Here is a 15022-nt window from a genome sequence, read left to right as displayed (position 1 = left end):
ACATACTTTAATTTTTTTATTTACATATTGTAATATATGGCCATATTAAATCACAAACCCAACTACAATATTTGACAAGTGAAGCATAGATAAGATACTTAGATTTATATGTTGAAATTAGCAATAAATTGTACTCTAATTTATAAGATCGTTTAAATTATAACTTTCTAGATATTTTTTTCAAAACTATGCTTATTTAAGTAATGTAGGAAGTCAAATAACATTATTCATATGATTTTTAAAATTTATTCCCATCGATAAGGATTCACGCGCAACGCGCGTACTCTAAAACTATCCCGTCTAGGCACGAAAGCCCTTAACGAAATGTTGTTCGCCTTTTTTGTCTTTTAAAATTAGAGTTCACACTGAACAAAATTGTCATTTTATATTTTTACTACGACTTTGAAATCAACTAAAATTTTAGCTATTAAATCTTTACTTATTTAAAATATATAAGAATTGCTAAAATTTAGGACCTTATAAACAAAGATAGATATAGAAGCTATAGCCCTAGAAATTTTTTATTCTTTACAGACATCATAAAACCTAAAATTATCCCAAGAAACAAAAAAAAAAAAGAGAAATTATTTTTTTGGTCGAAATTAGAACTTTTATTCCAACCTTTTTAGCAAAGTTATACCATCTGCTCTCTATGGACTTTGGAGCAGATCTCAAAATAAAAAAACAAATTATAAACAAGCCTATGCAACTCTTCTGTTGCTATTCTATAACAAACATATAACTATCCTATATACAACTAGGATAGTTGTTTAACCTTTCCAGTAGTGGCTTCCATTTTAGTTCCTTTTGTCCTGTAATATGAATTTGGACAGCAATATCTTTTGCTCTGTCTTGTACTGTCTTCTTGCATTTTGAAATCTTCTATTGTTTCTTTCCATCCATATGTTGTACATCACATCAGCAAACACAACTCCTAGTATAACTCTCTTTGGGTTTCTGTTATTCACATTCTTGATTAGCCAGTTTACTTCTTCTTTCCAATTTTGAGTTCTTCTGTGATACCCCAGCCATGTTAACATACTTTCCCATAGTTTCTTTGAGTATGAACACTCAAAGAATAAGTGTTCATGAGTCTCAGTCAAATCTCTTTCACACAGAACACATCCTTGTTCAACATGAATTCCCCATTTCATCAATCTATCAACTGTTGCCAGTCTTCTATGCATTGCCATCCACACTATGAACTGTTGCTTTGGCAGACTACCATTGATCATTGTTACAGATTTCCATCTCACTTTAGGCCATTCTGGAGAGCTTTTTATATATGTTGTTTTGATGCTGAATTTCCCATTCTTCACACAGGCCTGTATTTTTTGCATATCATTTTCCCACCATTCTCTTGCATTGAATATTTTCCTTACAAGCCAACTAGCTTGTTTAGGAACTTCCATACTTGTTATATCTTGCTTCTTTATGTATTGGCCATGGATCCATTTTATCCAGAGTTTATCCTTCTTGTTCACTATTGCCCATAGTAGTTTTGTTATTGCTGCCTTGTTCCATGCTTCATAATTGATTATGTTTAGTCCTCTTGCTGCTTTTGGCTTACACAAAGTCTCCCAGGATATAGGATTTCTCTGAGTGGTCTCATTGCTTCCAGTCCACAAATACCTCCTGCATATGCTATCCACCATTTTTACAATTTTCTTAGGGATGAGGAACACTTGAGCCCAATAAGTCTGCATTTCAAACAAGACACTCTTGATAAGCTGTAATCTGCCTGCATATGAAAGAAACTTGGAGGTCCAGCTTCTAATTTTGTCCACAATTCTTTCCACCAAGGGCATACATTGTTGTATGCTGATCTTTTTTGCAGATAATGGTACTCCCAAGTATTTGAATGGTAAGGTCCCTTCTGATAATTGCAACTCAGCTAACATTTTATCTTTGAATTCCTTTTTAACTCCTGCTATATATAATGAACTCTTGTCTATATTAGCATGCAATCCTGAAACTTCAGAGAACTGTTGGAAACATCTGATCAGCATCTTCATTGATATTTCATCAGCCCTGCAACACATAAGAAGGTCATCTGCAAAGCAGATGTGGATAATCTGCAGTTTACTGCATTTAGGATGAAAATTGAAGTTTGGTGTCTTTGTCAGAGCTTTCAGAGATCTGTTGAGGTACTCCATGGCTAGGACAAACAGGTAAGGTGACATGGGATCTCCTTGCCTTAAGCCTTTTCTTGCTTCAAACTTCTCAGTTAGACCTCCATTCAACAATAATGAGTAGCTTACTGTACTAACACATGTCATAATCAATTCCACTAGCTTAAAAGGAACACCAAACTCCAGTAATACTGCTCTCAAAAATCCCCATTCCACAGAATCATAGGCTTTTCTAATGTCCACCTTTATCATACACTTAGGTGATACATTCTTCTGAGAATATCCTTTGATTAGTTCATGAGTCATTATCACATTATCTAGTATATTTCTCCCTTCAATAAAAGCAGACTGAGCAGGTCCAACCAGGTAATCCACCACCATTTTCAGTTTATTTGTTAAGAGTTTAGCTATGATCTTGTACATTGTTGAGCAACAAGCAATAGGCCTAAACTCCTTAACAAGACTGGGATTTTTTACCTTTGGTATCAATGTGACAGTTGTACAATTAACCTCCTTCATTAGCTTTCCTTTTTGGAAAAAGTTCTGCACAGCATCGGTAACTTCTTGCCCTATGATTGACCAGTACTCCTTGAAAAATTCTGCAGGATATCCATCAATGCCTGGTGCCTTATTATTAGGCAGGTTCCTCACTATTTGGCTGATTTCCTCATTAGTAATTGGAGCTAACAGTTGCTGTTGTTGAATCACTGTCAAGCATGGCCCATCTCTTACTATATTTAGATCAATCCCTGACATTTGGTCTGCTGCTTTCCCCAGTAGCTGCTTGAAGAACTGGATGAACTCCTGTTGGATCGGCTTTGGTTCTGTGATCTTCACCTGATTATCATTGTAAATGCAGTTAACTTTGTTTCTTGCTTGTCTAGCTCGCATACAGGCATGAAAATACTTTGTATTTTGGTCTCCTAGTTATGGTCGAACTAGGAGACCAAAATACAACAACTAAAAGAAGAGAAATTCAAGTTATGGTCGAACTAATTATTTGAAGTTTGTAATGCTTTATTAGAAATTGTAGAAAAATAATACTTCTAAAAGGTTTGATAAAACAATAATTCTTATATGTCGTAAGATTCAAAAAAATAAAATCTTATGGAATGCTATAATAAAATGTCGTATCAAAATATATATTTTTGGTCAAACATAGTAACAATATATAATTTTGTGACCGATATTAGGTTTTCTATCTTAGCCTATAGTTTCTCAATTAATCCTTTCTTATTATAATTATTCAATTTAACTATAATATCTTTCATATTAATTTTTAAATATTTAAGACCTAATAATTAAATATAATTTAATTCTTTTTATTTGAACTATGTAGAAAGATTTAACATTCAGTACTTTAAATAAATTAAATTTTAATTAACTTATATAATTATTTTTTATTTGAAAGATATAACATTGATTCATGTTACAGTTAAATATTTAAAACTTGGGATGAGCTAATATTAAGAATTTGAATCGATAAAACATAAATTAGTTCCATTAATATTAAGGTCGAATGATTAAGTCTAAAAATTCAAATCAATTATTTGTCAAATTCGTCGTATAATTAAAATTATTTTTCAAGTTGACAAAACTCTTAGAATACCTAAATTTGTTTTTATAAGAATAGTATTGGCGGTGAAAGATAAATAGAAAAATAGAAAAGTTTACATGGAAAATCTTACAAATAAGTCTTTTCAAGTAAAATTGTATGCTATATTTTAAGAAGTATACTTTCTTTTTATTACAAACATATTATAGTTAATAGTACTAATATGATTTTCTAAAAAGTCATCTATTCACCGACTTAGTTATACGTAAGACTAGTCTGTTATATAAATACGAACGTTTTTGTATAATTATTTTTTATATTTAAATTCCAAATAATTATTTTATATTATTTCCTAATTAAATAGCTTGATCGACGCAAAATATCGCAGCGAAGTATTTTCTGCCAAACTAGCAACCTTGGGGCCCTCCGTTTAATCTCAGCATAAGTTTGACGTAAAGTACAAGTAGGTATTTTCTAGATTAATATCTCACCGTTAATATTAATCAACGGCTGAAAGTTCGTGTGCGCTTCGGTTCATTGGTAATCCACACGACACCCACTAACTCTCCCCGTTTTCTTCTTCCTCCTCCGCCCTCTGCAACTTCGCCCGCCGGTGCCCCAATTGAACTCTTCAACTTCCTTCCAAAAGCCGTCGTTTTAGTTGTTCTGAAGAATTCACACAACTTTGGACTTCCGTTTTTCATAACGCAAATTGTTTGAGATCCGTTTGGCCTTGATTCTCTCTCCTCCGATCATAGGTTTCTCACTCTCTCTCTCTCTCTCTCTCTCAAACGTAGATGCATACACATACTTGTATATGTACTTATGTATTGTGTATGTGTGTGTGTGCGTGCCCGTGACTATATATATGGACCTTTTAACTGCATGATTCGTTATGCGGGAGGTTTAAGGTTTATTCAGTGTATATTTTATTTTATTTTTGGAGTTATTATAACAGAGTATGAGTTTAAGTTGATTAAGTGAATTCTATAAAGTATTGAAGGGAAAATTAAGTTAGCAGGTAAAATATGGCGTAAGCTCCATGTTAGTTTTCTTAATTACATATTTAGAAGCTACATGAAAGTGCTAATGCGATTTTTTATGATTAAAAATATATTTAGAAAATGTTTGAAAACTTGTAGTCACAGAAAAAATTGCTTTTGACTCCCGTAGGAAAAGTGTCTTATAAAAAGGGACAGAGGAAGTACTTTCTGTCAGCTTTTAAGTGATATAATGGGTGATTTTAAAGGAATAGTTGGTGATTGAAGACAATTAAGGAACATTATGCTAATACCTCATTTGATTTTGGTCAATCATTTGTACAAAATTTATGACAAAGTACAGCTTCTAAAATCTAAAATCCATTATTGAGCTGAAATTATTTGTGCATTTTTTATGTTATTACAGTTGCGTTGTTGACTTGCAGCACTCATGCTTGCTTTACTTTTCTCAACTTCGTTAACTGAATTTGTAACATGAAGATACATGGTAAATAAATGAAATGTAGGATGAAAAGAATAGCAGCTAAAGATGATTGTTATGGTAAATAGGTCGTGACGTGGTTATGTATGGCATCTTCAGGGATATGTGCTGGAGCACCTCTAGAGATGTGATGCGTTTTTCTAAAGTGGTTTACATGTTCTGGGATGGATGTTGAAGTGATCGATGTCGAACAGGGGAATATGCAACACCAAGGTGGCATAACTGATGACGGTGATGATGAACCCAGCGAGAGTGGAGAAGCAAATGTTAATGGAAGATCAAATGCACCTGAACGGGATGAGGTTGTTGAGCCACAAAAGGGTATGGTATTTCATTCTGAAGATCAGGCTAAGAATTTCTATGATGAATACGCTAGGCGTTTGGGTTTTACCACCCATGTCTATCAGTTTAATCGACTGAAGACTGATTTCTTATGTAATGGTTTGAGAACAGTGTACGGTGAATCCTGTGATGCAATGCTTAGAGTGGAGTTAAAAGGTCAAAACAAGTGGGTTGTGACCAAATATATGAAGGAGCATAGTCACTCCCTTGTGCATCCTAATAAGGTGCATTACCACACATCACACAGGCATTTTGAGGTGGCAAAAAAGAATGGACCTGAGAATAATCAGGGTGTAGGAATTGTTCCTAGTGGTGTAATGTATGTCTCTGTAGATGGTAACCGCATCCCTTTAGAGATTAGCCGTGGAGCTAAGAGTACTCGTCCTGCAGAGTCAGATCAAACAGTTAAGGATACTGTACCTCAGAGTTTTTCTCCTAGACAATGCAATCAACGAAGAACATTAGGAAGAGATGCTCAGAATCTTCTTGATTACTTCAAGAAAATGCAGGCTGAGAATCCTGGATTTTACTATGCCATACAATTGGACGAAGATAATCGCATGGCTAATGTATTTTGGGCTGATGCAAGGTCAAGAAATGCATATAGTCATTTTGGTGATGCCGTTATACTGGACACAATGTACAGAGTTAATCAGTGCAGAGTCCCATTTGCTCCATTCACTGGAGTAAATCATCATGGTCAGACAATTTTGTTTGGTTGTGCACTTCTTCTAGATGAGTCTGAGGCTACATTTGTCTGGCTATTCAAGACCTTCCATGCTGCCATGAATGACCGTGCCCCTGTCTCCATAATTACTGATCAGGACACTGTTATACAATCTGCAGTTGCTCAAGTTTTTCCTGGAACACGGCATTGTATCAACAAGTGGCATGTATTAAGGGGTGGCCAGGACAGAATGGCTCATGTATGTCACATGTACCCAAATTTTCAAGTTGAACTCTATAATTGTATCAATTTGACGGAGACAGTTGAAGAATTTGAATCATATTGGGAGACAATCCTTGAAAAGTATGATCTGAAGAAGAATGATTGGCTTCAATCCATATATAATACACGTCGGCAGTGGGTACCGGCTTATTTTCGTGATACTTTCTTTGCAGCCCTCTCTCCTAACCAGGAATATGAATGCTCATTTTTCGATGGCTATGTGAATCAACAAATTACACTGCCATTGTTCTTCAGGCAGTATGAAAGAGCTTTGGAGAATTCATTTGAGAAGGAAATAGAAGCCGATTTTGATACAATATGCACTACTCCACCACTAAGGACACCATCTCCTATGGAGAAACAGGCAGCAACTTTATACACGAAGAAAATATTCTTAAAATTTCAAGAAGAGTTAGTGGAGACATTTGTCTACACTGCAAACAGAATTGATGGAGATGGGGCTCTCAGCACATTCAGGGTTGCAAAATTTGAGGATGACCAGAAAGCATACATTGTCTCGCTGAATATATCTGAACTGAAAGCAAATTGTAGTTGCCAGATGTTTGAATGTAGTGGTATCCTCTGTAGACATATTCTTACAGTTTTTACAGTAACTAATGTTCTTACATTGCCATCTCGTTACATCTTGAAGCGGTGGACAATAAATGCAAAATGCCGTGCTGAATCAGATGAACATGTACAACTACATGGTACCGAATCAATGGCACAGAAATACAACAGTCTCTGCAGGGAAGCCATAAGATACGCTGAAGAAGGGGCTGTAGCTCAAGAAACATATAATGCTGCATTAGCTGCTCTTAAAGAAGGAGGAAAGAAGGTGGCTCTTGCAAAAAGAAATGTTGCTAAAGTTTCACCTCCTAGCTCACAGGTTAGCGGTGTTGGCTATGATGATCGGAGGACGTCTGCCTCTGCTCCGGAAATGACGCCATTATTGTGGCCACGGCAAGATGAAATGACAAAGCGCTTTAATCTTAATGACACTAGTATTCCTGCTAGGACTATTGCTGATTTAAATGCCCAGCGCATGGCCCCTGTGTCTCTTCACCGTGATGATGGTCATGCAGATAACACGGTACTGAGATTCATTTTTATCTTATTTAATTTGACTAGCAGATTTCTTAAGTCAAGCTGTGTGCTATTCTTTTTTTTGGGATTCATAGGTGATTCTTCCTTGCCTCAAGTCATTGACTTGGGTGATGGAGAATAAAACTTCTACACCTGCGAATAGAGTTGCTGTCATCAACCTGAAGGTGTGTTTCAGAGCTTTGTGTATAATTTGATTTTAGTTCAACTTTTAAAGTTTTTCCTTAAAAAAGATTATCATGTTGGTGAATTGATTAATTTTTGTTTATATAATGTAACTGAAATGCTTTTTGGATAGCGATGGAAGAGTGTTCTTCCTTTGGCAACTTTGTGACCTCGTGTGCTGTTATTTAATTTCAGTTATATGCTTATATGTCATGGGTTGATAATTTTATTATTGTTTACTAAGTTTCGTTGGTTGTAGCTGCAAGATTACAGTAGGACTCCTTCACGAGAATCAGAGGTTAAGTTTCAGCTATCGCGTGTCACACTAGAGCCCATGTTGAAGTCTATGGCTGATATAAGCGAGCAGCTTTCCACCCCGGCTAATAGAGTTGCTGTCATCAATCTGAAGGTATGTGGGGAAAATTAGTAATATCATTTCTGTTAATGAACTAACTATTAGGTGTGTATACATGCCATACTTAATTTATTTTCTGATAAGAAGGTGCTACGTTCTATTCCTCTTCACTTCAATCAATCCCCTTTCCACATTTCTTTTATTGTTCCTCTATATTCCAATCTTTGTGTCATCTCCTCCAGTATACCATATTCCTATTTTAAGCATCAATATGTTATTTTCCTCCTGTTATCCGTTGTTATTTTTTCCCCTCCTTTTTGGGAAAGGGGTGTTCATACTATCTTTCCGTTTTCATAGTACCTTGCTATTGTTACTGGTTGTTGTTATTGCTTTTCCCCTCTATTTTCTGGTTCTTGCAATGCTGGTATTATCTTTCTGGCCTCTATTGCTTTTACTGATCTATTGTCTCTTTTCGTCTTCTTGAGCCAAGGGTCTATCGGAAACAACCTCTCTACCCCGGGTAGGTGTAAGATCTGCGTACACACTACCCTCCCCAGACCCCACTTGTGGAATTTTACTGGGTGGTGGTGGTTGTTGTTGTTGTTTTTTGGGAAAGGGGAAGGCAGTTGTTTTCAGTGTAGTCATCTAATTTGGTATGAGGACATAGCAAATCTATCTGGATTCCAAAAAGAACCTGATCTACTGTGAAATACAATGCCAGCACTTCTCGTTGGCAAATGCATTGTCCTTACTCACAAGTCAAAGAGCATGTGGTTGACTACTAGCGCTTTGGGGTGTGGTCAATTTGCTTTTAGTATTGTCAATATCTTTCCATTGCTATGTCTTAACTTGTTTTTGCCTACTTGCTGTATGTTTCTTCCTAAGGTTGTGAATTTCATGGAAACTTGCTGTCTGCCCGTGAATGAATTGAAACTTCTTTCATGTAGATAGTGCTAATAACTCAAGACATCAATCTACAGATATGACCACTCTGCTTAAATGCAGTGTTCAGCTGTTATCTTGTAAAGAGACATCAGCTTCTGCAATGAATTGTCTTACTGATACAGAATCCATTTCTTTTCAGCTTCAAGATACAGAAACAACTTCAGGAGAATCAGAGGTGAAATTTCAGGTTTCAAGAGATACTTTAGCTGCCATGCTGAGGTCAATGGCTTATATCCGTGAGCAGCTATCAAATACAGTAAGTTCCCTCGGCCATTTCGGTAAATATCATCTGTTCTATCCATCCAACTTCTTGAAAAACTTTTAAGATAAAATTGACTTCACTGCTTTGTCATCGATGGAGTTTTCTCCTGTTCCACTGGAATAGACTAGTGTTAAAGCTGAAGCTTGAAATGGTTTTCATGCTGAAGTGCGTCTTCGGTCTGATCCTATCAATTTATCTCTGTCCGGACCACGTGCGACGCAGTAGCTCTTCGCTGTTAACTACTTGAACAATACTCAGAGGAGTTCTTATGACATGAGAATTGGATGTCTGATCCAATGGTTGAAAGTTCACTTTTCAGGTTTATATCATTTTGCAGGGAAATAGTTTTGTCTGCGTATTTTCCTTTTGAATCACATATTTAATCGAATTTTATACCTTTTTTAAAAAAAATCTTAATCTTTTTGTGGCCATTTTTGGCGTTCTGTAGATCCTACAGTTTTTAGAGATCTGCCATCAGCCTTAATAAGAAAACAAAATTCTATTAGAAAAAAAGAAGGAAAACGGCAAGTGGTTATTTAGATGGCTGATCTATAATGAGTTAACAATAGGCAAGAAGACTTCTTTTATCAAACAATGGCAAGTCTGATCTGTCTCTCTACTGATGCTTCTGCTCTTGGCTGTTAACTACTTGACAATACTCAGAGGAGTTCTTATGACATGAGAATTAAAAATTGGATTTAATGAAAATTAAAAGTTCACTTTTCAAGTTTATATTATTATGCAGGGAATTTTTTTTTCTGTTTATTTTCCTTTAGACTCCCATAGTTTAAGTGAACTCGTGTAATTATTTTATTGCTCGATCATATGCTTGTGGACAGTTTTGGCCTTGTGCACGAGAATAGAACAGTATAAGAAAAAAGCAAAAAGGGAAGTGGTCACCTAGATGGCTGATCTATAGTGAGTTGATAATAATAGGCATGTAGATTTCTTATCAAACATTCTAAAATAATACATGTTTCCAGTCCACCAAAAGGAGACAAAACAAAATGAATAAAATCTTGTTTCACTGACTTATAGAACTCACTCTGACACCTTTAGGCCATTTTAGTATTTGATAGATGCCTATCTTTACCTGACTTGTAACAGTAGCATGGAGTAACATGCATGTGTATATACATGTTCAAGTATGTACTTTAGCCATGGACCTTAGAAGGAGAAATAAGCTTGTGTAGTGGCGCTTATTTTGAGGCCATTCCCAGGATGTATCAAAAATCCAAATAGTGTGAAATATTTTTGTAGCTTCCACATAGGAGTTCAGTTCTGATGTCCGACAATATCAATAATTGTGTCTGATCAATTTGACCGATGCATTAGTCAGATCCCCCTTGTTTGTTAGACGTTGACGGTTCACCTCAAATTGGGTTTTGATGATGGCAGGTTGAGTCCCAACTGGAGAATCCGGCAAAAAAGCAGAGGAAATAGATGTTATGCTCTGTTACTATTTATAGCCTGTTGTGTGAATAGATCACCTTGTGGATTGGAGTGCTGCTGATATTCTTCTTTAAACATGTAATTAGTATGGTTGAATCGGGAATGATCCAAGGTGTCATTGTGTAGATTTAGGTAGGATAGTGTTACATGCTTTTCCTTTTCTGCATTACTAGTATCTGTACCCGCGTTTTGCGCGGAAAATGTGAAATATAGCATTTGAAAAGAAAATATTATCTGGAACTTTTTAATATTGAGCCTATACATTGACAATTGGAAGGAACTATGAGATCAGCAAGAACAGAGGTAGAGCTTTCAATTTATAATTTCTATTCTCGGCATCAACAGTAGTAGCAAATGCCGTAATTACAGCTCCAAAGGCTAACTCCTACCTGGGCAAATATGTAAATTGGTACTCAATAATTAGACGTAAATCATGGATATGTGAAGTATACAGTCATAATCACCACAACATTCTTGACAGTTGAGCCAAGGTAGATCTCAGCAATTTCCTTTATCTTTGTCAGCACCATAGAAGAGATTTCTTCAGCAGCAATCTCTTCACTCATGTCACCCTGTACAAATGCATCACTAAACCTCCTAATAAGCCGCTTTGCATTTGCCAACGTAAATCAAAATAAGAACTGCATGATAGAACTGAAACGATATAAATACTTCATGGAATTACAACATAAAAAATATGGACAACTCAATTATTACAACAAAAGCAAAATAGTTCACTTGAAGTGAATCAAAATTACTCAGATAGATATGAACCTCATCGCGGTTGTTATTTTTATTTCTTTCATACCACGATAATCAGAAAATGTTGGTATTCACAAATTACTTGATTTCATGGGGTTGATTTTCACTCTAGGGCTACCAGATGCAAATATCTTATAATAAGTCGATGATTTCAACAGAAGAACCATCATGTTGGTAGCGTTGCACGAGAAACTTGCAATACTGCAAATGCCTCCTTCATTGGCGATTCTGAAAGGTGAAGCAAAGAGTCAATGGATTCCTCATTAGCGGGAAAGCAGCATTCACCGGAGAATTGACTTTCATTTGAAGAACTTTGGCATTTGAATACTTTCTATCACACACAATCACAAGGTATAGATATGGAATTTCCTAATCTTTGAAGTGCACCATGGTAGCTTGTCACGACCCCAAAACCAACCCGGTCGTGATGGCGCCTATCATGAAACTAGGCCATCCGACACATTTCCAAAGTAGTTCAACATTTCATTAAAACTTAAATAGCAACCTTTTTCAACTGAAATTCCCATAAAAATATAAACTCATAAACCAAAATAAATGCGAAAAAGAAAAGACTGACCTCGGGTGCCACTAAGTCATGAGCAATGTTACAATTGTTCCGAAACATAACAAGACCAAAATAGTCCGGAATTAGCCAAAATATACTAGAAGGAAGATAAAGAAGGAGAAAGGCGGAACTGCGGTCGCCAGGCAGCTACCTCGCTATCTCTGGTGATAAAAAACCGCGACTGGAATAGTCAAAAGCCGCTACCGTGCCCTGAGATACATGGATCTGCACACAAGATGCAGGGGGTAACGTGAGTACACCAACTCAGTAAGTAACAAGTCCAAACTATGGACTGATAGGTAGTGACGAACTAAACCTCAGCAATTATAACATAGTTAAATGGGACAGTAAAGTAGGCATGCTGGCAATTCAATTATTCAACTCAACAGTAAGGCAAAATACCAATCCGAACAATGTGGATTGTAAAGCTCAGCAAATCTCTACACGTAAATGCCAGAAATGTATGAAAATGCACTATGTGCTCCCATTCTCAAGTGCTCAACCACTCGGTACCGCATATGGCCATCCAGCCCAGGGAAATCCATCTCGGAATATATACAACACTGACTGCAAGTCATCCAGTACCGAGGAACAAGGGTAATCCAACACTGAGGAGAAATTCATCTCCAGGTATAAATACTTCGGACAAATCCATGCCCAGGGAAATCCATCACTCAATAACATCATCCGCGCTCACTGGGGGTATGTAGACTCCGGAGAGGCACCTTTCAGCCCAAGCGCTATAACAAGCCAATGGAGGCATAATCAATAATCTGCTGTGGCGTGCAGTCGCTATCCCATAATTGTCACTCATACTCAGGCTCTCGGCCTCATTCAGTCATTACTCTCTAGTCTCACGCACACGGCGCACAATGCCATGAAACTAGCCCGAAATAATGATATGATGTGCCAAATAACAACAACCGAGACCAAGACATGATATGATCTCCATGAACAAGGCTGGGTACAGAATATCAATGAAACTAATGAGACGACAGCAAGAAACGACCACTCGGGTCTCGACAGTATCGGCTGAAGCCCTAACATGGTAATTAGCATGATTTACAACTCATTAACTTAATCACATAATCACATCACAGATATCAACAAGAAAGAGTCACTAAGCGGTGCCATTGAATGATCCAGGCCGCAATTCTCACGGTGCACGCCCACACGCCCGTCACTTGGCATTTGCGTCACCTCAATACGAATCATATAACACAACGTTCGGGGTTTCGAACCCTCAGAACCAAATTTGGAAGCGTTACTTACCTCAAACCAAGCCAAATCATACTCCGCTACGCCTTTGCCTCTGGAGTCGGCCTCCAAATGCCCTGAATCTAACCAAAGGCAATGCAACGCAATCAATATAGGCCAAGGAATCAATTCCAAATGAAAAAACTATCAATTCAAACCAAACTCCCAAAATTCGCCCAAACCTGCCCCCGGACCCAGGTCTCGGAATCCGACAAAAAATACAAAACTAGGAACTCCTTTCACTCCCGAGTCTATACATACCAAAATCATCAAAATCGGACCTCAAATGGTCCCTCAAATCCTCAATCAAAACTCTCCAAAACTCAAGCCCTAACCCTTCCAACTTCTCTCCAAAGTCCCACTAATTCCATGATTAAACAGTGAAAAAACCATCACAAACACAAATAATAATGCCCAAGTAACTTAACACATTGATACCCTTCGATTCCCTCTTGAAATCACTGCTCTAAGCTCCAAACTCGTCCAAAAATGGTGAAGAATGGGCAGAAATTCGTGAAGTGAGGCTTTTATAGTTTCTGCCCAGGAGACTCGCACCTGCGGTCCAAATGAGCGCACCTGCGCTACCGCATCTGCGGTCCATCAGGCGCACCTGCGGATTCCACTGACCCGTAAACTTCTGCATCTGCGGCTACACACCCGCACCTGCACCTGCGGCCTCGCTGGTGCGATAAAACCACCGCACCTGCAGTAAAGCTTCAACTGGTCCAAAACCGCATCTGCGGCCTCCCTCTCGCATCTACGACCTCGCACCTGCGGTCCCCAATCCGCAGGTGCGGAAATGACAGAAGCTCAAACCAAGCTCCAATCTTTCCGTTAACCATCCGAATTTATCCCGAGGCCCTCGGGACCTCAACCAAAAGTACCAACAAGTCATATACCACTATCCAAACTTATTCAAACCTTCGGAACACTCCAAAAAACATCAAAACACCAAATCACCCTCGGATTCAAGCCTAAGAACTTCTAAACTTCTGAATTCCGCAAACGATGCCGAAACCTATCAAACCTCGTCCGAATGGCCTAAATTTTGTACACACGTCATAAATGACACTACGGACCTACTCCAATTTCTGGAATTCCATTTCGACCCCGATATAAAGATTTCCACTGCCGACCGGAAAATGCCAAATCTCCAATTTTGCCAATTCAAGCCTAAATCTACCACGGACCTCCAAATTACATTCCGATCATGCTCCTAAGTCCAAAATCACCTAACGGAGCTATACGAACCATCAGAATTCACATATGAGTTCTTCTACACATAATTCAACATCCGGTTTGACTTTTCCAACTTAAGCTTCTAAATAAGAGACTAAGTGTCTCGTTCCACTCCAAAACCACTCTGAACCCAAACCAACCAACCCGATACCACACGATACTGCTGAATAACACATAAAGAAGCAGAAATGGAGAAGACGGGGCTATAACTCATGAAACGACTGGTCGGGTCGTTACATCATCCCCCCCTTAAACAAACATTCGTCCTCGAACGAGTCTAGAAATATACCTGAAGCCTCAAACAAGTGTGGATATCTGCTCCGCATCTCTCGCTCAGTCTCCCATGTAGCCTCCTCCACGGGCCGACCTCTCCAGTGCACTTTCACTGACACTGTATCTTTGACCTCAACTTTCGGACATGCCGCTCCAAAATAACAACTGGCTCCACATCATAAG

General features: G+C 37.7%; 1 protein-coding gene across 2 annotated transcripts; it reads left to right on the top strand.

Annotated features, from left to right (window-relative positions):
• The first annotated feature begins 4205 nt into the window (after positions 1-4205).
• Positions 4206-11023, top strand: LOC109220038 (protein FAR1-RELATED SEQUENCE 3). Of its 2 annotated transcripts, none has more exons than XM_019384497.1 (6): positions 4206-4445; positions 5269-7553; positions 7642-7731; positions 7989-8138; positions 9169-9285; positions 10690-11023. In XM_019384497.1, the coding sequence occupies exons 2-6, from the start codon at positions 5334-5336 to the stop codon at positions 10732-10734; spliced, it is 2622 nt and encodes an 873-aa protein (XP_019240042.1). In that variant the 5' UTR covers positions 4206-4445; positions 5269-5333; the 3' UTR covers positions 10735-11023. The 2 variants fall into 2 exon arrangements, with proteins under 2 accessions (XP_019240042.1, XP_019240041.1); XM_019384496.1 differs by having other exon boundaries at positions 5238-7553; positions 10690-10962.
• The last annotated feature ends 3999 nt before the right edge of the window (positions 11024-15022 follow it).

This window comes from Nicotiana attenuata, unplaced genomic scaffold (assembly GCF_001879085.1).
Source record: "Nicotiana attenuata strain UT unplaced genomic scaffold, NIATTr2, whole genome shotgun sequence".
Taxonomy (NCBI): domain Eukaryota; kingdom Viridiplantae; phylum Streptophyta; class Magnoliopsida; order Solanales; family Solanaceae; genus Nicotiana; species Nicotiana attenuata.
This window is presented reverse-complemented; position numbering and strand designations above follow the sequence as displayed.

What these genes read in the sequence shown, in the direction of transcription:
- LOC109220038 (XM_019384497.1), top strand. Translation starts at nt 5,334, where the DNA reads ATGGATGTTGAAGTGATCGATGTCGAACAGGGGAATATGCAACACCAA. An exon ending in ATGGTCATGCAGATAACACG is followed by an intron (nt 7,554 to 7,641) that starts GTACTGAGATTC and finishes TGGGATTCATAG; the next exon opens with GTGATTCTTCCTTGCCTCAA. An exon ending in TTGCTGTCATCAATCTGAAG is followed by an intron (nt 8,139 to 9,168) that starts GTATGTGGGGAA and finishes ATTTCTTTTCAG; the next exon opens with CTTCAAGATACAGAAACAAC.